This window comes from Lithobates pipiens, unplaced genomic scaffold, assembly GCF_037356315.1.
Source record: "Lithobates pipiens isolate NorthernLeopardFrog02 unplaced genomic scaffold, aLitPip1_a1.2 Scaffold_28, whole genome shotgun sequence".
NCBI lineage: Eukaryota > Metazoa > Chordata > Amphibia > Anura > Ranidae > Lithobates > Lithobates pipiens.
Window position 1 is genome coordinate 206587798 of NW_027507789.1, and position 21213 is coordinate 206609010.

Here is a 21213-nt window from a genome sequence, read left to right on the forward strand (position 1 = left end):
AATTACAACGATGATGTTTCCACTAGAGAGACCCATTTGGAAGATTTTTGTTTGACACCTCTACAACTGAAATTTTACAAACAGAAATCTGGAGCGCACATTAAAGCTTCAATCAGCCTAAATAATAGGTCATGTAAACAAATTACTAATGCCATTAACGAATATATGTAAATGTATACCAGCAGAGGAAATTAGGTATAAGTATTTATCAAAGTTAGCTTGAAGCCTTTTGCTTTGTACTAGGCTAAAGGAAGCTTTAAAGTCCTGGGGCCCAACCTGTGGCCCGAGGGCTCCATGCAACACTTTGGTACCGATAAAGTGGCCCTTGGGTCCCAGCAGCCACTAGCGGACTGGAAGCCTTGATTTGTAAGGGACTGGGGATCTCTAGCACTCTTATATAACATGTTCCCAGTGTCTGCCTATCTCTTGCAGTATATCTTCAGGCTCTATTCACTAGAGTTGCCACCTCATCCCTTTAAAACCGAACATATATGAAGTACATGGGTTCTGTCGCTGATTAAGGTGGTAATTAAACTCACTTGGCGCCTTATCTGCATTAAATTAGCTTCAGAACCTGCGTAATTCAAAGGTGTTCAGGTTTAAAGGGATGAGGTGGCAACCCTACCATTCACATCTGTAAGTATAAGTATGCATTCAAATTTGCTTGAAGTCTTTTGCTTTGTATTAGACTAAAGGAAGCTTTAAAGTCCTGGGGCCCAATCTGTAGCCCAAGGGTTCCATGCAATCCTTTGGTACTGATAATGTGGCCCTTTTGTCCCAGCAGCCACTGGCTGACTAGAAGCCTTGAGTTGTAAGAGGCTGGGGATCTCTAGCACTCTTGTATTACATGTTCCCAGTGTCTGACTATCTCTTGCAGCATATCTCCGGGCTTCATCCACACCTGTAGGATGTAGTCAGCCTCTGATAATCCACAGTAGTACGTCTGCAGTTTCTGACAGTAAGCCTCCATTCATGCACGATTTTAAATCTCAGAGAGAATTGACGCAATTCTGCCCGCGATTCCAACTAGCATTGCAATCGCAGCACAACTCGCGGTGTGCATTTGGGTGCCATAATCTTTCAATGGCACCCCAACTGCTATGCAATTCTGCAATTCTGCCACGTTTGTTGCATTACAGGTTTGTGAGGCAATCGCAGCAAGCCACTCCTTTAAAAATCACGTGAACCTTGTTGCCCGAAAAGGAGCAGGAGCTTGTTTTTTGGGTGATGAACGCGCATTAACTTGAATGGTCTGCCCTATGCAACACGCAAAATTGTGTGAAAGCCCCTCTGTCAAAATAGTGTGGCAGGAATGCTCGTTCCCACTACATGATAATGGGAACTGGAACTTAACATTACATGAAATTAATATTATGTGGGTGCTGTGAGTTTGGGGTTTTGCAAGGTTTTTTTTAGCTTATTATTTTTGTCTTTTTATTGAGCCTTATGGAAAGGTATCTTTTTATAAAGACATCGTTGTAATGTGGTGGGCCACGGTTAGGGCCCTTTATATGTTAAGTACCATTGCTTCAAAGTGATCTTTCTATAAAGACCTTGTTGTAATGTGGTGGGCCATGGTTGGGGCCCCTTATATGTTACCAACTTAATTTTTTGTATAACGCTACCTTAAAATGTTATCTATGGACGTTATTATAAGCTCACATAGCACTCTCTTGGATTAGTGTTCACTTAAAATTGATGTACATCTTTGAGATGGAAAATTAACAGAGCATATGCCTCTATAGTGTGTACTAGACTCAAGCCAAAGCACCAAGTACCATTTCTGTCTTGTCTCTCTTCCATTTGCTATCTGTCACTTATACAGAATCTTGGGAGGGAGACAGCCCCCCCCCCCCCCACACAGAAGGGGAATGACAGCCTCAGATGTGCATGTTTCCCTATGAGACTGTGTAGAGGTGTAGAGGGGGTGTGTCCTTTCCCTCCATCAAGGTCTCAGATTACACTCAGCCCCCTGCTGTATGATGTGCAGTGTGTGACATCAGATCCCCGCCCCCTGTCTGCTGGAGCTGAGAAAAACTCTTTGATCTGTATGTTTTAGAAGGCTGTAGCGAAGAGAGGGCTGCAGCTTATATTGTAGGATTTGTTTCATCTCTATGTATCATGTGAGGCTGGTCACTTCATTGGGTATATGTAAGGCATGGTTAGGCAACCTCAGCACTCCAGCTGTGGCGAAACTACAAATCCCATCACACCTCTGCCTCTAGGAGTGATGCCTATGATTGTCAGAGTCTTGCAATGTCTCATGGGAGACCACAGCTGGAGGGCCGGGGTTGCCTACCCCTGATGTAAGGGTTTACAACCACTTTAGGAATTCACTTGACCAGGGTTAGTCCATCCAAAAGTGATATTTTAACTATGGGTGGGTTCTGGTGGGTTGTCATACCCAATGGTTTTTTATATATTTTTCTTCTGCATTTCAATAAGATAAAATGAAAGAAAAATTCAACATTTGGACAGAGGACTCTTTAAAACAGCCATGGAATGTGAAAAAGAATTACTTCTCTAAGGTAATGACTTCTCCCAAAACAGCTGTCTCCACAATCCCACAGGGTGCTGGCTCTGTTTGCAACAGGAACTGAAGTAGAAAAGATGTAGCTGGATAGCCGCATTCCAAATTATTCAACTTTATTTCAAAAATATAATTAAAATCATAGCATCTAGGCTGGTAAACAGACTAACTGCACAGCCGCTGACATGTTTCACATCGAACACGGTGCTTAGTCATAGCTAATGAGCAGAACATACATACAGAGCTAAAATATATATATATGATAGCTCTGTATGTATGTTCTGCTCATTAGCTATGACTAAGCACCGTGTTCGGTGTGAAACATGTCAGCGGCTGTGCAGTTAGTCTGTTTACCAGCCTAGATGCTATGATTTTAATTATATTTTTGAAATAAAGTTGAATAATTCGGAGTGCGGCTATCCAGCTACATCTTTTCTACTTCAGCCATGGAATGTGGGTGGAGTTTGGAACACCAATGCACTAGAAGCTAGTGTCTTGCTCAAAATACTGGGCAGCATCTAAATGAACTTGAATTCTTGGTTTTAGATGAACCAACCCTTTAAAAGTCATAGACAGGTGTAAGATAAATAAGCACCTTCTCTGGGTTCAGGGCTTGGAGGCTCTTTGGGTTCAGTGCTTTCAGATTCCTCTTCCGTTTCTACTATTGTCCCTTCTGAGTCTTCTGTTCCTGATTCTTCGTCTTTCGCTTCTGTCTCCTCGCTGCCATCGCTGTCCATGTTGTAGCCCTCATCCATGGCCAGTTTGAGAGGATGGGACTTCCTCTTTAAAGATAGGAGCTCCTCAGCCTCCGCGTCTTCCAACTTGCGTTTCCGGGCCAGGGGGCAATTCTGTAAACTGCAAGGACAACAAAAGACCCTGATAAATACTGAATTGTATAGTGATTTCATATGGGGCTTCCTGCTTAATGACAAAGCACAGAGTGTCAAAACAGCACACAACCGGAGCTGCATATCCTTTCACCGGCTTTCTTACAGCGGTCATTAAGTAGGGATGCTGATTGCATTGTATAATATCCAGATGGCCACTAGAGGGTGCACTAACACATCTCTACATGAAATATTGGAATTATACATTGGCTTCATACATAACGTGGCCTTACCTTCTGTGTCGTGCGTACTTTGCGCTGATGTGTCCTGAGCCAATACAGCCTGGGGTTGGACAGCTATAGAAAACAGAAGAACAAAGCATAAAGTTTTATTGCTTGGAAGCAGAAATGAACCACTTCTGGTTTTCTTCCCAGCGTAGGGTTGTGCTGCTCGTTTGGATTGCGTTCTGCTGAACCATGTGACCCGGCCTCCACGTTTCTCCAAAACAGATGAAACACTTCACCTACTTTAATTAATTGAGTGCTTCATTACGGTTTTATGGCTATGCTTAATTAAAGATTTGTATGTGCAACTACAGACAAAGACACCTTCCGAGCCGACATTAACTCGGCGACTGCATGAAGAAATAATTAACGAATGCTATTTGACATCGGATGTGTGGAGGATGATAGCGAGGGGGAGAAGAGGCTCAAGGCGCTTCTCTTACTTCATTTTTAATTGCTGCGTTCTTCTCAAATCTAGCGAGTAGGAATTTAAATGTTTTTTTTTAAGAATAAAGACCGATCTCATCAGGATTGTCGGTGGTTTTCCATCAACCGTGGTGTTTTGACACCCAAGTCTTTTGGACTTGAGAGGTATATGCCCCTTCAAGTCCAACCGTTCTGGTAAGCCTTTCTTCGCAAGATTTCCTCACTTGTTGACCTGCATTGATGTTTACTGGATTATATCTACTCACGGACAGTTCATAATCATTAGATCAATTGGTCTTCATTTATTTATTTTTTATTAGTTATCACGTGGTGGACATTCTCACAAATACCATTTATATTTATGTATATTTGTTTATAAGGGATGCATAATTTTTTCCTTCTATCCATTCACTAGAGACCGGTGACATCACAGAGAATGCAGCCTATCCATTTATTAGAGACAAGTGACATCACTGAGAATACAGCCTACCCATTTGCTAGAGACCGGTGACATCACTGAGAGTGCAGCCTATCCATTCACTAGAGACCAGTGACATCACTGAGAATACAGCCTATCCATTTATTAGAGACCAGTGACATCACTGAGAATACAGCCTATCCATTTGCTAGAGACTGGTGACATCACTGAGAATGCAGCCTATCCATTTATTAGAGACCAGTGACATCACTGAGAATACAGCCTATCCATTTGCTAGAGACCGGTGACATCACTGAGAATACAGCCTATCCATTCACTAGAGATCAGTGACATCACTAAGAATGCAGCCTATCCATTCACTAAAGACCAGTGGCATCACTGAGAATGCAGCATATCCATTTACTAGAGACCAGTGACATCACTGAGAATACAGCCTACCCATTTGCTAGAGACTGGTGACATCACTGAGAGTACAGCCTATCCATTCACTAGAGACTGGTGACATCACTGAGAATACAGCCTATCCATTCACTAGAGACTGGTGACATCACTGAGAATGCAGCCTATCCATTCACTATAGACTGGTGACATCACTGAGAATGCAGCCTATTCATTCACTAGAAAAGTATTGTATCTCATCATAACCCTTCTAAGAATTCACTCCTTACCTCAAGTCCTGTCCAATAAGTTCAACCGGGATACCTGCAAAAAAAGCACAAACAATATACACACATTTACAATGGCTTCAGTGGGAAGCAGTAAATTGTTTCCTGTGGGGGGAGGGGGGGGGGCGGAGCCAGGTAAGAGTTGCCTGTGATGTCATCAGTAGGGCCAAAAAAAAAGAGGTGGCAGAACCAGCCAATGACTTTACTGATACATCACACAGAGAAATAAAACTAAACAATCAATACATTTTTTCTGATCTGTTCATGAATCAGTAAAGAAAAACTTAGTGGCAATGGATTCCTTTCACATGTACTATAAAAAAATCCGAGGCAGCCTTTAGATTGTTCCGATTACAAATAAAATGCAGGCAGCAAGTAATATTGAGTGCTACACTCCAAATGCTATTCAGGAAGCGCTGCACCCAGTGTACTCTGGATTTGTTATCATTTACAGCAGCTAGATTCAGCAGGATTTTCACAGTGCTTCTGAAGAGAAAGCAAATCATTCTCTGGTTATCTTTATTCTGTACAGTGCAGGCTCCTTCTCAGCGTACTACATAGGGTGGAAATCTCTGCCCATTTTCTCGTGGTCACAGACTAAGGGCCCTTCAGAAATAAAAGACTCAGCCGAAATCTGAACACCATGTCCTCATAGACAGCCCCAGCGTGTGTGCCCTCGCATCGCTTACCACCGCTCCCCCTGGGACCCCTCGCGCTCTCTACTATCTATGCTCTGGACGTAAATCCTTGTACGTAATTAAAGGCTTTCCGGAGTTCACGCAGGACTAATGAGAATCTGCGTTGGTCTATATTTGTGAATGAATCTAACGAGAGATGACTTAAAGGGTCCCTCCGGGGGGAAAAAAAGAGATGGACCATTTCTAAGCCTTGACTTTTTCCATCATCCATTAAACACTATGTGGATGATTTTTCTATAAAAGGGGTGACATGATCATTTTCTAAAACAGGGGATCTAATTCTTGCTTGCCTGTGTATTTCCTAAAGGGCTGGCTATATCCTCATGGGTGGTGCCGGTATCCTTATCTTCTGATTGGCCCTGAAGCCAATCCGAGCAGCCAGAATGCAGCTTGGTGTGTTCACTGTTTCCAGCACTGCCCTTGCATTCAGCTCACTGTAGCCTCAGCCTGCACAGCGCAGAATCATGGGATGAGAAGCTGTAGTCCCTCCCAGAAGCTTTTTAATTTGGTTGCATTGGATTTTTATAAAAGACACATAGGAAGCTAACTGAACAAGGGCACTGAAGTTAGCGTGGTTGCAGAGATTTCTGGACACTGTCATGATGAAATTGTCATTTAAAGGGGCATTACAACTGAAACATACATTCCCCTCAAAGCAGAACTAAACCCATCGATTTAACGGTTTTCCAAAAGTGTTACATTGGAGGCACGCCATGAATGATAACTGTCCCATCTACCCAGTAGCCAGGACAAGGCCATCTAGAGCCCAGGGCAAACATGCTAAATTGTGCCCCCCCCCCCAAGATGTATGGGCATTATGTGTCTACACAACACGCCCCCCCCCCCCCCCAATTTTTTTTTTTTAGCACAACACAGTAGCACCCCCACCTCTGCTTTATTTTATGGCGTTTAGTGCTTGAGCTTTAATTCATTTCAATGTCCAAAATAGATTGTTATTCTGGCCAATGAAATGAATTACCACCCAAGCGATTGACGCACCAAAGCGCACCTAAACGCATTACACGCATTTTTTTCTACCAAAACACGCGTTGCCAGGAGGAATGGCTTCTAACAAAATGTCCAGTGTGTATGAGAGGCCTTATCCATCCTTCACCACATCACTATCAAAGGAGCATTTCTTTATTGCTTGGAAATGCTCACAATTGGATGGCAAGGGTGAGGGGGCTTGCCGGTGCGGCTTGGTAAATTCAGTGCCAGGCAGGGGCGGACTGACAACTCATGGGGCCCCCGGGCAATAGGAGATTATGAGGCCCCCAGGCAAACCGAGATTATGGGGCCACACAGTATACACACACACAGTATACAATCACACAGTATACACATACATGTACACACAGTATACACAGACATGTTTCTATTGGCTGAGAAGGTACTGGAGAGTTGGGGCAGCTATAATCTCTGGATTTTTAGACCAAAAGGATATTGATAAGGGACATTTCAGAGACAGATGTAAAAAAAAACAAACACAGTTTTTTACATACTTTCCATGGTTTTACTGAGGCTGGCAACCCTGATGGGGCCCCCTAGTGGCTCGGGGCCCTCGGGGCAGTGCCCGAGTGGCCCAATGGTCAGTCTGCCCCTGGTGCCAGACTACAAGCATGCAACCTAGCAGTCACTGCCTTTTAGTGCTGCAGTTGACAATTCACTGACAGGTTCCCTTTAAACAAAGGAGTTTGTGCTGCTCACTCCAGCTCTCTACCTTCTCTCTCATTCTAGCAGCCTACTAGGTAGGGCACTTGCAATGTTTGCCTCTAGCGCAGAGATGGCGAGCCTTGGCACCCCAGATGTTTTGGAACTACATTTCCCATGATGCTCAAACTACACTGCAGAGTGCATGGGCATCATGGGAAATGTAGTTCCAAAACATCTGGGGTGCCAAGGTTCACCATCACTGCGTCTAAAGCAACGCAGCTGGTGTGCAGGGGATGGACATAAAGGAGGAGTACAGAGATTACACAGAGCAGAAACTAGGAGAATTATTATCACATGCACTAAATTGGGGGCTTTCCTGGAGTGATAATCTAACAGAGAAATAAAATTATAGGGGATCATACCTCTGATTTTGGATCGTGTGCGTGTCCTATTATCATCATGGTCTACATTCATCTGAAACGAGATATTTCCAGGAAGTGACGTCAGCAGATTTTATAATATAATTCACATTTTCGGCGGTAGAATCACAATGCAGAAGTTGGTTTTGAACTCCAGGCACATATAAACACACCGATCAATGCAGCTCTGTATTCATTCATGCATCAATAAATGCTGTTTCTAAATGCAAACAGTGTCTGTACCTAAGTTGCAGTGCCCTGTACAGCAGAGCTTGGAGCAAGGGATTGAGAAGCAGCACAAGCAGCCAATCGGGAATTCTGCAGCGCTGATATGCTGTAAAAATGCACGCTGGTAGAAGTAGAGAGCAAAGTGATGAGCTCATCAGTCTACTGCTTTTTCTTTGACGGTCCAATCACAGGCTGGGGGAGCGACACGCGACCTCTAAGCCCCTGTACACACGGTCGGAGATTCCGACGGAATGTGTCCTATCGGATCGATTTGTCGGATAATCGGACTGTGTGTGGTATGCATCGGACTGTTTCCATCGGAATATCCGTCGGACCCAATTTTCCAACTTGTTGGAAATATTTTCCGACAAACTGGTTCGATCGGACATACTCCGATCATGTGTAGAGAATTTTGATCGGACCAAGTGCCACGCATGCTCAGATCAAATTCCTACATCACAGCTATTGGCTACTAGCCTGAACGTAGTCCCATTGTAACGAAATTACGTCATCACGTTCTGAATGATCGGATTTTTCGACAACTTAGTCCGACCGTGTGTATACAACAGTTTCGGAGAAGATCCGACCGACAAAATCCGACAGACAAGATCCGATGGATTTGGTTGTCGAAATATCCGACCGTGTGTACAGGGGCTAAGTGTCACCCCGACAGACATGGCCGTGCATTGTGGCAGAGCTGTGTAGATCTCAAGGACTGGATGGCAGATAAAAGAGCGCTCGTGTACACACGATCGGACATTCCGACGACAATATCCGTCGGATTTTTTCAGACGGATTTTGGAGCAAATGGCGATTTTGTATACACACGGTCGCACAAAGTTGTTGGAAAATCCGATCGTTCAGAACGAGGTGACGTAAACTACGTAGGACAGGACTATGAAGAGGGCAGTAGTTTTCATCTCATAATTTATTCTGAGCATGCGTGCCGCTTTGTCCATCAGAATTGTCTACACACGATCGCAATTTAAACGAATCGGATTTTGTTGTTGAAAAATTTTAGATCTCAATCTTTGTGTGTCGGAAATTCCAATGGAGCCCACACACGATCGGATTTTCCGAACACGCGATCTGATCGCACATTTTCCATTGGAAAGCCCAACTGTGCGTACATTTTTATTTTTGCATTTAGTTAATTTCATCGTTATTTATGATGCAAAGTGTCTTATCAAACTAAATGCCATCTGGTTTGCATCTACGTCAATGAACAATACAGCGACCTTGACGCTGATAAATGAAAGCAGTAAAGTAACAGACTGGGTTTTAATTTTACAGATATTTTTAATTTAATATATATTTTATGGCATAAACCCCAAGGCTCCCTTCACAAATAAATGGGCTGTTTGTGTGGAGCCAGGAGAGGGCATCTAAGCTCCAGCAGTGAACAGAAGAGACTCCATATTGTTCTCTCCGGGGAACGGCCATGAACCGCTGCTTTGTATAGTGTTTGCATAGCAGGAAGAGTTCTTTCAATTTTTTTTTTTTTCAGCTCAGATTGCTCTCTGGGATGTTCCATTTCCTGGGAACAAAAAAGCCCCAGGCCAGATCTGCTTTCTAATTATTGTGCGTGTGTGTCCTATAGCACACTCTCTGATCTGGGCTCAACGCTCCCTCTCTTAATAAGTGCAGCAGACAGTCAGGTTTGTTTAAACGATGTAAAGTGCAGTAACCAATAGCAGTTAACCGAGGTTCAACCAAGTGATTGGTTGTTAAGGGATACTGAACTTCCTGGGCCTGCACACCTACTGTGCTCATTACAAGAGGCTACCACCATCCTTGTTCTGACTTCACAGGTATGTACACCTGCTGTATCTATTACAAGGGGTCCCCACCATCTCAGCAATCAGTTCCTGCGTCTTCACACCTGCTGTGCAGATTACGAGAGGCTACCACCATCCTTATGCTGAGTTCCCAGGTGTGTACACCTGCTGTGCCCATTATGAAGTATTCCCACTATTCCTGTACTGAGTTTTCAGGTCTGTATACCTGCTGTGCCCATTATAATTGGTTCTCACCATCCCTGTACTGAGTTCCTAGGTCTGTACACCTGCTGTGCCCATTATGAAGGGTTCCCACCATCCCTGTACTGAGTTCCTAGGTCTGTACACCTGCTGTGCCCATTATGAAGGGTTCCCACCATCCCTGTACTGAGTTCCTAGGTCTGTACACCTGCTGTGCCCATTATGAAGGGTTCCCACCATCCCTGTACTGAGTTCCTGGGTCTGCACACCTGCTGTGCCCATTATGAAGGGTTCCCACCATCCCTGTACTGAGTTCCTAGGTCTGTACACCTGCTGTGCCCATTATGAAGGGTTCCCACCATCCTTGTACTGAGTTCCTAGGTCTGTACACCTGCTGTGCCCATTATGAAGGGTTCCCACCATCCCTGTACTGAGTTCCTGGGTCTGTACACCTGCTGTACCCATTATAATTGGTTCTCACCATCCCTGCACTGAGTTCCTAGGTCTGTACACCTGCTGTGCCCATTATGAAGGGTTCCCACCATCCCTGTACTGAGTTCCTGGGTCTGTACACCTGCTGTGCCCATTATAATTGGTTCTCACCATCCCTGCACTGAGTTCCTAGGACTGTACACCTGCTGTGCCCAGGGCCGTCTTTAATAATGATTGGACCCTGGGCAAACATTTTCTTGCCCCCCCCCTCCCCCCCCCCAATACAGTTTTGCTCTCTACCTGCTCTGAGACATACAATAAATAGCAGCTAGACTTAAAATCGTTTTACTGTATCAGATCAGGCAGTAATAGCAATTGGTTGCCAGAGGTTACAGTGTATCATTACCCCTTACTGACTGGTTGCTAGAGGTTACAGCACACATTACAGCTCGCTGATTAGTTGCTAGATGTTACACTACATGATTTCTGCTTGTTGGTTGGTTGCTAGAGATTACTGTACAGTAATTACTGCTCACTGAAGGGGGCATGATATCCATATGAATGCTGCCTTTATTTACATATCTATGCCTTCGGGTGAAGCTATTTACATATGAATGCTGCTATTTACATAGGAATGCTGGGTATTTACATGTAAACACAGGGTCTGCAGGTGAGTCATCTGTACACAACAATAGGGCAGAGCTGGGCAGCATTAGTAGCAGCACTTCACACTGAGATATCAGGACATAGCACAGGACTAAAACTTCAAGGGACAAGGGAATTTAAACTCTGATAGTTGGCAAGTATGAGGCAGCTGCTTTGGGCCCCAAAACAATGGCAGCTGCCCCTTTTGCCCTGCCTTAAAGACGGCCCTGGCTGTGCCCATTATGAAGGATTCACACTATTCCTGTACTGAGTTCCTGGGTCTGTACACCTGTTGTGCTCATTATGGGGGGGTACCACCAACCCTGTACTGAGTTTCCAGGTCTGTACACCTGCTGTGCCCATTATGAAGGATTCCCACTATTGCTGTACTGAGTTCCTGGGTCTGTACACCTGCTGTGCCCATTGTGAAGGATTCCCACTAATCTTGTATTGAGTTTCCAGGTCTGTCCACCTGCTGTGCCCATTATGAGGGGTTCCCACTATCCCTGTACTGAGTTCCCGGGTCTGTACACCTGCTGTGCCCATTATGAGGGGTTCCCACCATCCCTGTACTGAGTTCCCAGATTTGTACACCTGCTGTGCCCATTTATAGTGGTTCCCACCATCTCTGCATTATGTTCCCAGGTCTGCATATTCACTGTGGCCATTATGAGGGGTTCTGATCACCCCTGTAGGATTTCATTATTTATTGTATATTATGGAAAATCTAACAGGAGATGCTAGGAGACACAAAGGGGGGCGAGGATACCCAAAATTCCCTTTTGGACAGGAGCAAAACCAGGATTTGTAGCATTTATAGCACAAATAATAAAGCCAGGGCCTGATTCACCACATAAGAAAACATATACATTTTTTGGGTGGATTGACCCTTTAAGCAAGCCCATGAGTCAGATGGAAATGTAAGGATTCATTCACACTTTTTTTTTCATTTAAAAAACACAATTTGAAATCACTTTATTCGAGAGTTATATTAACTTTTAATAATGTTTCAGATGTCTTTAGCTTCAGTTTAGAAATGGCTGGGGTGTAAGTGAGACTTAACTGCTGAGGGGTTTAAGTAAATCCAGTGTGGCATTTTCTTTATTAAACTTAAAGGAAACGGCATTATAAGTGGATGGACTGGAAAAATCTAGACTTGATGCCGGGGTAATTAAGTTTCTATAGATCTTCACATATTGGAGTCCAATAATACCAATTAGTATTGGAATTTCAAAGCATCCTTGGTTTTATTTGTATTTATAGACCATGTGACCATGGCTGCCTAGGCTGGGGGTTCAAGAACAGCTTCTTGTTCTTTTTATAATGATAATATTGGGATCGTGTGAGGCTGAAATGCAACAGACGGGGCCACTTCAAAAATAGGTCAGTTTCCATATTGCCTTTAAAGGAAAGCCCAGAATTGAGGTCTCTTAGCCCTTGTACACACGGTCGGAGATTCCGACAACCAAATCCGTCTGAGTTATTCCGGAAGAGGTCCGGAAGTGATGTTGCATACACACGGTCGGACTCAGTTGTCGGAAAATCCGATTGTACATAACGTGATGACGTTATTTCGTTAGGATGGGACTACGTTCAGGCTAGTAGCCAATAGCTTTGGTCTAGGAATTTGATCTGAGCATGCGTGGCACTTTGTCCGTCGGAGTAGGCTACACATGATCGGAGTATGTCCAATCGGAGCATTTTGTTGGAAAATTTTACCGGCAAGTTGGAAAAGTTGGTCCGTCGGATATTCCGATGCAGACCACACACAGTCGGAATATACGACAAAACGGTCCGATAGGAAACATTCCGTCGGAATCTCCGACCGTGTGTACAAGAGCTTAGTGAGCAAAGTTGATGTTTGGAGGAGCTGCTGTTGGGTTGAAATGTATTGTACGATGGATGTTGTGTTTCTGGAAGATCCAGAAGCTGAAATTGTAAGTACCGGCTTAAACTGCATGCCCCTTTTATCCTTCTTCTGGATACACTCAGAAGAATTTGGAACCTATGTCAGGTTTCTACAGCTATGCAGGGCTCTGTTAGAGCCATTTCCCTTGACTTGCTGTCCTGGTGACAACGGGATTTACCAGACAGGTGGTGACAGAAACCATTGTCACCGTCAAGTGTGGAGATTAAGAACTCGTAGAAACCCAACAGAGGTTCAAATAGTTCCCCACTTTACCCAAAACTAAAAAAAATATAAAGTTTTAACATATACTTTAAATGTAAATTCTCAAAGGTTTGATAAAGTCCCTTTTTTTCTTCCCAACAGTGATTCCAAAAAACAGAATCGTTCTGTAGAATGTACTGAATTCTATTCTCCTCTTGGAATCTCCCTGTAAGGAGCGGTCCTCTTAAAACTCCAGTCACGTGAGAGACTCAGAGGCATGTTTTATTTTGATGGTATTCTCTCTGGGGGCGTCTTCCCAGCCGCTTCATTTAAATACCCCTGACAGCGGGCCTATTGTTAACGCCATTCAGAAGACAAACACACAGCAGTGGCTTCCTGATCGGCTGACACAAAGGATTCCGAAGCTGTCTCACTCCCAATGACATTAGCCTGGGTGCGTGTGTTGGTGTGTGCGTGCATTCATTTGTGTTTATTGCAGGGCAGGCATTGCCCTCAGAGTCATGTTCATTAAGGGTTCACTGTCTGACCTTCCCTTATTTTTGAGGGACTGTCCTTAGTTTTTAAAGTTAGGGGACAATAAAGAACAACTTTGACCACCAGAAGTGCTCAATATTAAATACATAGAACTTCCAACTTACTGGAAAATCTTTATAAAACAAAAGTCCCGTCTGCACTCCCCTACCTTGGGCAGATAGATGTCTTGCTGCCCATTGTTCTTGGTGAGACACCTCCTGTCTATGGGCAACCTTCATCTGTTTTTGCATCTACTGAATGTTTAGTGACAGGTCCTTGTGACTAAAGTTATCAACCAATCATGAAAGGGACAAGACTGGTTCATGAATGGGGCAAGACTGGTTAATGAAGGGGCCAAGACTGGCCAATAAATGAGCAAAGACTAGTCAATGAAGGGGCCAAGACTGGCCAATGAAGAGGCCAGGATTGGTTAATGAATGGGTCAAGGAAGGGGCCAAGACTGGCCAATAAATGAGCCAAGACTAGTCAATGAACCGGCCAAGACTGGCCAATGAAGAGGCCAGGACTGGTTAATGAATGGGTCAAGGAAGGGGCCAAGACTGGCCAACGAATACGTCAAGATTGGAAAATGAACCAGTCAAGGCTGGCCAATGAATGAGCCAAGACTAGTCAATGAAGGGGCCAAGACTGGCCAATGAAGAGGCCAGGACTGGTTAATGAAGGGTCAAGGAAGGGGCCAAGACTGGCCAACAAATACTCAAGATTAGCAAATGAACCAATCAAGGCTGGCCAGTGAATGGGTCAAGACTCAAGACTGGCCAATGAATGGGCTACAACTGACCAATATACGGGTGACGACTCGCCAATAAATAGGCCAATACTGTCCAATGAATGTGTCAAGACTCGCCAATGAGTGGGTTTTGGACTCTTACCTTGGACTCTCGGCTGGTTAGTCTTGGTGTTGTGAGACAGCTGTTGATTTTCTCCCCACGGGTCCACCTTTGGTTCAGAAGCTCACCTCGGAATTCATTTTCTAAGATAAAAAAAAAACAAAGAAAAGATGACATTAGCAAACAAAGGCTCAACCACGGCAGTATTGTCACCAACTAAATTTTTAAAGCAAGTGAACAGGTGGCCTTGACAAGTTGTGAAACATCTTTAAAATTCTAGATGAAGGTGACCAACTACAACTAGATATACCATGACCTGGATAAAAGAGAACGTTCACAGGCACCAACATTTTATATGTACAACACATAAATCAACTATTTTCCACTACAAACAGGATATTGGTAGGAACGCCGAAGGAACAATACTGGTTAAACAAAACTTCAGCACTAATAAACTGAACATCAGTAAAATTTCTAGACAGATATATATTGGGCTCTTAAAGTTTAGAAGAAAGAGACAAAAAAAGGACAAGTCCATTAGGTTATCGGGTGTAAAGGATAGTCTTTTATTATAAGTTGTAAGTATATGACACTTAAAGCACATATAATATTTTACAGAGGCAATACTAATATTGGAAACCCTAAAACGAGGTCATTTACTCTAACCATAACTGGGTCTGCACCACAGCAACTAACATTTTAAGAGAGATCACCAATGGCAGCCCACATATTTCCCTTGTGAAAGGTTTTACTTAATCCTTCAAATGCTAAAACGCAATTGGGGCGCAAGGTTATCCACATGTGTATGAAGGAATCTACCCTGCTGTCTATTATACGCAGACATCTGCAGCGCACATGGCTGTCTGAATACCCAAACAGTGGCTGCATCTGAGTGGTGAAGCTGACCAGTTGGTGTCGACAGGGCCACCTGCAGCTCAAAGATTGGCCTGATTCAGCAAAACTCAGCAGGAATATGGGTCATGTATGGCCAGCTTAACCACTTGACCCCTGGAAAGGTTTTATCCCTATTCGTGACCATGCCATTGTTTTCTATTCAGCACTGCGCTACTTTATCTGGCAATTGCACGGTCATGCAACACTGTACCCAAATAAAAGTTATATCATTTTTATTCCCTCAAAACGAGCTTTCTTTTGGTGGTTGTTGATCACCTCTGTTTTTTTTTATATATTTTGCAGCATAAATGAAAAAATGTCCAAAAATTCTGAAAAAAAAGCAACAATATTTGTTACTTTCTGCTATAAAACATATCCAATAAAAAGCATAGCCAATATGTATTGTGCTTCATGTCTTTGGTAAAAAAAAAAAATAGGCGGATATTGATTGGTTTGTGCAAAAGTTATAGTCTCTATAAACAATGGGATATATACTGGAACATTTTATTATACTAGTAATGGCGGCATTCAGTATATAGTGGGATATACTGAATTCAGGCTCCTGGGGAGACCAGATATACTGAATGCAGGCTCCTGGGGAGACCGGATATAGTGAATGCAGGCTCCTGGGGAGACCAGATATAGTGAATGCAGGCTCCTGGGGAGACCGGATATAGTGAATGCAGGCTCCTGGGGAGACCAGATATAGTGAATGCAGGCTCCTGGGGAGACCAGATATAGTGAATGCAGGCTCCTGGGGAGACCAGATATAGTGAATGCAGGCTCCTGGGAAGACCAGATATAGTGAATGTAGGCTCCTGGAGAGACCAGATATAGTGAATGCAGGCTCCTGGGGAGACCAGATATAGTGAATGCAGTGTGCTGGGGAGACCAGATATAGTGAACGCAGGGTAATGGGGAGACCAGATATAGTGAAAGCAGGCTCCTGGGGAGACCAGATATAGTGAACGCAGGGTAATGGGGAGACCAGATATAGTGAAAGCAGGCTCCTGGGGAGACCAGATATAGTGAATGCAGGCTCCTGGGGAGACCAGATATAGTGAATGCAGGGTCCTGGGGAGACCAGATATAGTGAATGCAGGCTCCTGGGGAGACCAGATATAGTGAATGCAGGCTCCTGGAGAGACCAGATATAGTGAATGCAGGCTCCTGGGGAGACCAGATATAGTGAACGCAGGCTCCTGGAGAGACCAGATATAGTGAATGCAGGCTCCTGGGGAGACCAGATATAGTGAATGCAGGGTCCTGGGGGGACCAGATATAGTGAATGCAGGCTCCTGGGGAGACCAGATATAGTGAACGCAGGGTAATAGGGAGACCAGATATAGTGAAAGCAGGCTCCTGGGGAGACCAGATACAGTGAAGGCAGGCTCCTGGGGAGACCATATATAGTGAATGCAGGCTCCTTGGGAGACTGGATATAGTGAATGCAGGCTCCTGGGGAGACAAGATATAGTGAATGCAGGCTCCTGGGGAGACAAGATATAGTGAATGCAGGCTCTTGGGGAGACCAGATATAGTGAATGCAGGCTCCTGGATTTAGTAACACTTTAAGTTGTAGTGACTGCATTCTCTAACACATAGGCATGCATACAGAGGAGACCCAACTGTGCATGTTTATGCCAAGAAAAACATCTTCGGATGGTCAGATTGAGTGATTATAAAAAAGTCTTTAACATAAAGCTGCTTATATTGTTTTGCGACCTTTATATCTTAAAATGGGAGCTTAATATAATCCGCAGCCAAAAGCACTGCATTGATGGCTTTAAAGAGAAATGGGAATTGACTGCAGGGCTGCGGTGCTGCAAGGCAAGATGGCGAATAACTGTAGCCTCGGAGAACTTCATCAACAGCAGCTATTTTAGAGAACGTGGTTGATTGTTTAGAGAATGTTGAGGGCTACGCACCTGTCATTGTGAAAGAACCACAAGCACAAGCATGCCCTGGGCTGCGGGGGCCTCTTTAAGCTTGCATGTAGCGTGTAAAGAGCTGTGGATTTTTTATGGTGATCTCATTTGCCAACTTGCCTTGATAGGAATGGATAGATCACAGAGCGGCGGTGGGGTGAGGGGCTACGCTATTATATTGCTTTTCCCTCCCTCCTTCGCTCTCTCTTTTGCATTCGCTGTAATGAATTTCGCCTGCAGTAAAAATGGCATTTTATCCTTCCTCCAACCATGCCCACAATGCCCTCTCCCTTCTCTCATTTGCTCTCCAGCTAATGTTTGTTGCGTGTCGAGCAATCACAACATGCCAGTCACGAAGGAGCGAGCACCGGCGTTCTGGCGGTTTTAATGCTAATTGTGAATATTTGCTGCTGACAAACACGAAGGACAGATGACTGACAGCTGCGCTCCCCGACAGGCGCTGGCAAACCTCGGAGAGGAGCAGGTGGAGATGTGCCGCCTGTTTATCAAACGCAATGTTCAAATCTCTACAGTGCCGCTGAATCATTTTGTGGGGTTGATGTTCTATTAAGCTCCAGCCAAACGGTTAGATAGCGGGAGCGCAGATACGGGGATTGTTTACCTGACAAAGGATTTGTAATGTGAAGCGTTCAGTTTTGTGATCGCCGCCCCCCCTCCCACCACTGCTGCGCTGCAAAGCAATTCCCAGCTCCGGTGCCACTGCCCCGCCTCCCTGTGAACTTCATCACACTGGTTACGCCCACTAGGAGCCTTCTAGCTTCTGTAAACCCCGCACTGCAAGCCTGATATAAATTTTCAGCTGGCATGTACCATATTAATGGGCTCCAAAAAAAAAAAAGTCACCAATGACTGTTTTATGAATTTGCCTGGAGGTTTCATTAAAGGATACCTAAGACAAGAGAATACTAGAGGCTGCCAGAGATCAGATATAGTGAATGCAGGCTCCTGGGGGGACCAAATATAGTGAATGCAGAGTCCTGGGGAGACCGGATATAGTGAATACAGGCTGCTGGGGGGACCAGATATAGTGAATGCAGGGTCCTGGGGAGACCAGATATAGTGAATGCAGGCTCCTGGGGGGACAGGATATAGTGAATGCAGGGTGCTGGGGAGACAAGATATAGTGAATGCAGGCTACTGAGGAGAGCAGATATAGTGAATGCAGTGTCCTGGCAGGACCAGATATAGTGAATTCTGGGTCCTGGGGGGACCAAATATAGTGAATGTCGGGTCCTGGGGGGACCAGATATAGTGAATGCCGCGTTCTGGGGGGACCAGATATAGTGAATGCAGGGTCATGGGTAGACCAGATATAGTGAATGCAGTGTCATGGGTAGACCAGATATAGTGAATGCAGGCTAATGAGGAGAGCAGATATAGTGAATGCAGGGTCATAGGGCGTCCAGATATAGTGAATGCAGGGTCATAGGGGGTCCAGATATAGTGAATGCAGGGTCATGGGTAGACCAGATATAGTGAATGCAGGCTACTGAGGAGAGCAGATATAGTGAATGCAGTGTCCTGGGGAGACCAGATATAGTGAATGCAGTGTCCTGGGGAGACCAGATATAGTGAATTCAGTGTCCTGGGGAGACCAGATCTAGTGAATGCAGGATCATAGAGAGACCAGATATAGTGAATGCAGGGTCCTGGGGGGACCAGATATAGTGAATGCAGGGTCCTGGGGGGGGGGGCAGATATAGTGAGTACAGGGTCATGGGGAGACCATATATAGTGAATGCAGAGTCCTGGGGGGACCAGATATAGTGAATGCAGGGTCATGAGGAGACCAGATATCATGAATGCAGGGTCCTGGGGGGACTAGATATAGTGAATGCAGGTTCATGGGGAGACCAGATATACTGAATGCAGGTTCCTGGGGGGACCAGATATAGTGAATGCAGGCTCCTGGGTTTAGTAACACTTTAAGCTGTATTGATTCTAACACTCTCTAACACATAGGCATGCATACAGAAGAGACCCAACTGTGCATGTTTGTGCCAAAAAAAACATCCTCGGGTGGTCAGATTGAGTGATTATGAAAAAGTCTTTAGCACAAAGCTGCTTATATTGTTTTGCGACTTTTATATCTTAAAATGGGAGTAAGTGTGAACAGGCCAGTTTACACAAGCTTTAGCCTTCTATAGAGAAATCTGCAGTGGATTACTCTTCAGGGTGCGTTTGCTAGGTGGTAAGAAGGTGTTATGGCGCCTCCTTACTGCTTCTTTTTTAACCCCTAAAAACCCACACCACCCATTGCAGTGCGGCCCCAATCAGGTAAATGTGCCATGCTTAGTGGGTAGCTACAGGGGGGATCTTTTTTGATGTAAAGCATTGCAGCTGCAGAATGCCTCCACCCCATCCACTGCCTTTGTAGCTTAAGAAAGAAGGGGGTGGGGGGGGGAGGTAAAAAATGGTAAACCAGTTGAAGGTATTTTCATTTGATCGATCGTGTGATTTGATTATATTAATCAGGAGAAAAAAAAACAAAAAAAATGCAAAAGACGATAGCAATATCGCAATCATTTTGTACTTACTGATATAAACTGGGGGTTCTGGGCGGCCTTCCCTACGACAATTGTTTTAAATACAAGCCATTGTGTAAAGTGCGGGACAATTACAATCTAAGCAATATCAAATCTCAAGTGACGGCCAACGACCGACTCCCCAAAAGCAAATGACTGAAGAATAGAACTGACTGCCGTTCTTTTACATATATTTTGTCCATAGCTAGAACAGAGACATTGTCCGTCAGTGGAATGAAATAAGCCCCACCGTCCGCCACTAACCGGAGAACAAGTCCTTTTTTTACGCTCTCCAAGCTGCGCTACCAGTGTGTAAGAGCCATAAAGCGATCGTAAAGAAAATATCCTGCGGATAAAAGGATTCTTCATCAGCCTGCGGGTGGGCGGCAGAATCTGTGAATGAAAAATTTACAGCGCCTTCCGACTTGCAGAGATTGGTAGTAATGTTTACATTTTTCATATGCTGCCAAAGATAATTCATGGAACACAAGCGAGGGTGACAGCCGCCCTAGGAAAGCAGGCGCACTTACTCATAGCTGCATTCGTTGGCAGGGAAATCGGCAAAGATATCTCTCTAGTCTCTACGATGGCTTGTTTTGTTCTAAGTGCTAAGGTGGGAAGGTGCCGCACTGACTGTATAGCATTGCTATATAACATGGCAGCACCCTGGACAATTGGCAGCACTCTGGTCATTTAGCAGTACTCTGATCACATGGCAGCATTCCAGTCACATGACAATACTCTGGTAATTTAAACAGCATCAATCTGGTCACTTGGTAGCACTCTGGTCATTTAGCGAAACTCTGGGCACTTGACAGCACTGTGGGCACTTGGCAGCACTCTGGTCACTTGCCAGCACTCTGGTCATTTAGCAGCACTCTGGTCACTTGCCAGCACTCTGGTCATTTAGCAAAATTCTGGGCACTTGGCAGCACTCTGGTTATTTGCTAGCACTCTGGTCACTTGGCAGCTCTCTGGTCACATGGCAGCACTCTGGTTATTTGCCAGCACTCTGGTCACTTGGCAGCTCTCTGGTCATTTAGCAAAACTCTGGGTACTTGGTAGCACTCTGGTCATTTAGCAAAATTCTGGGCACTTGGCAGCACTCTGGTCATTTTCCAGCAC

The 21213-nt window shown here is 44.6% G+C and overlaps 1 protein-coding gene across 5 annotated transcripts in view; it reads right to left on the minus strand.

Moving 5' to 3' along the window:
- Positions 1-21213, minus strand: part of MYT1 (myelin transcription factor 1) — a 105508-nt gene that overhangs the window by 45092 nt on the left and 39203 nt on the right. For all 5 annotated transcript variants that reach the window (XM_077460377.1, XM_077460374.1, XM_077460373.1 and 2 more), the window contains exons 2-6: positions 14763-14863; positions 7945-7996; positions 5175-5208; positions 3651-3713; positions 3126-3385 (exon numbers count right to left, since the gene is read on the minus strand). In XM_077460377.1, the coding sequence (XP_077316503.1) occupies positions 3126-3385; positions 3651-3713; positions 5175-5208; positions 7945-7996; positions 14763-14863 (510 nt within the window). The remainder of the gene's footprint in view (positions 1-3125; positions 3386-3650; positions 3714-5174; positions 5209-7944; positions 7997-14762; positions 14864-21213) is intronic.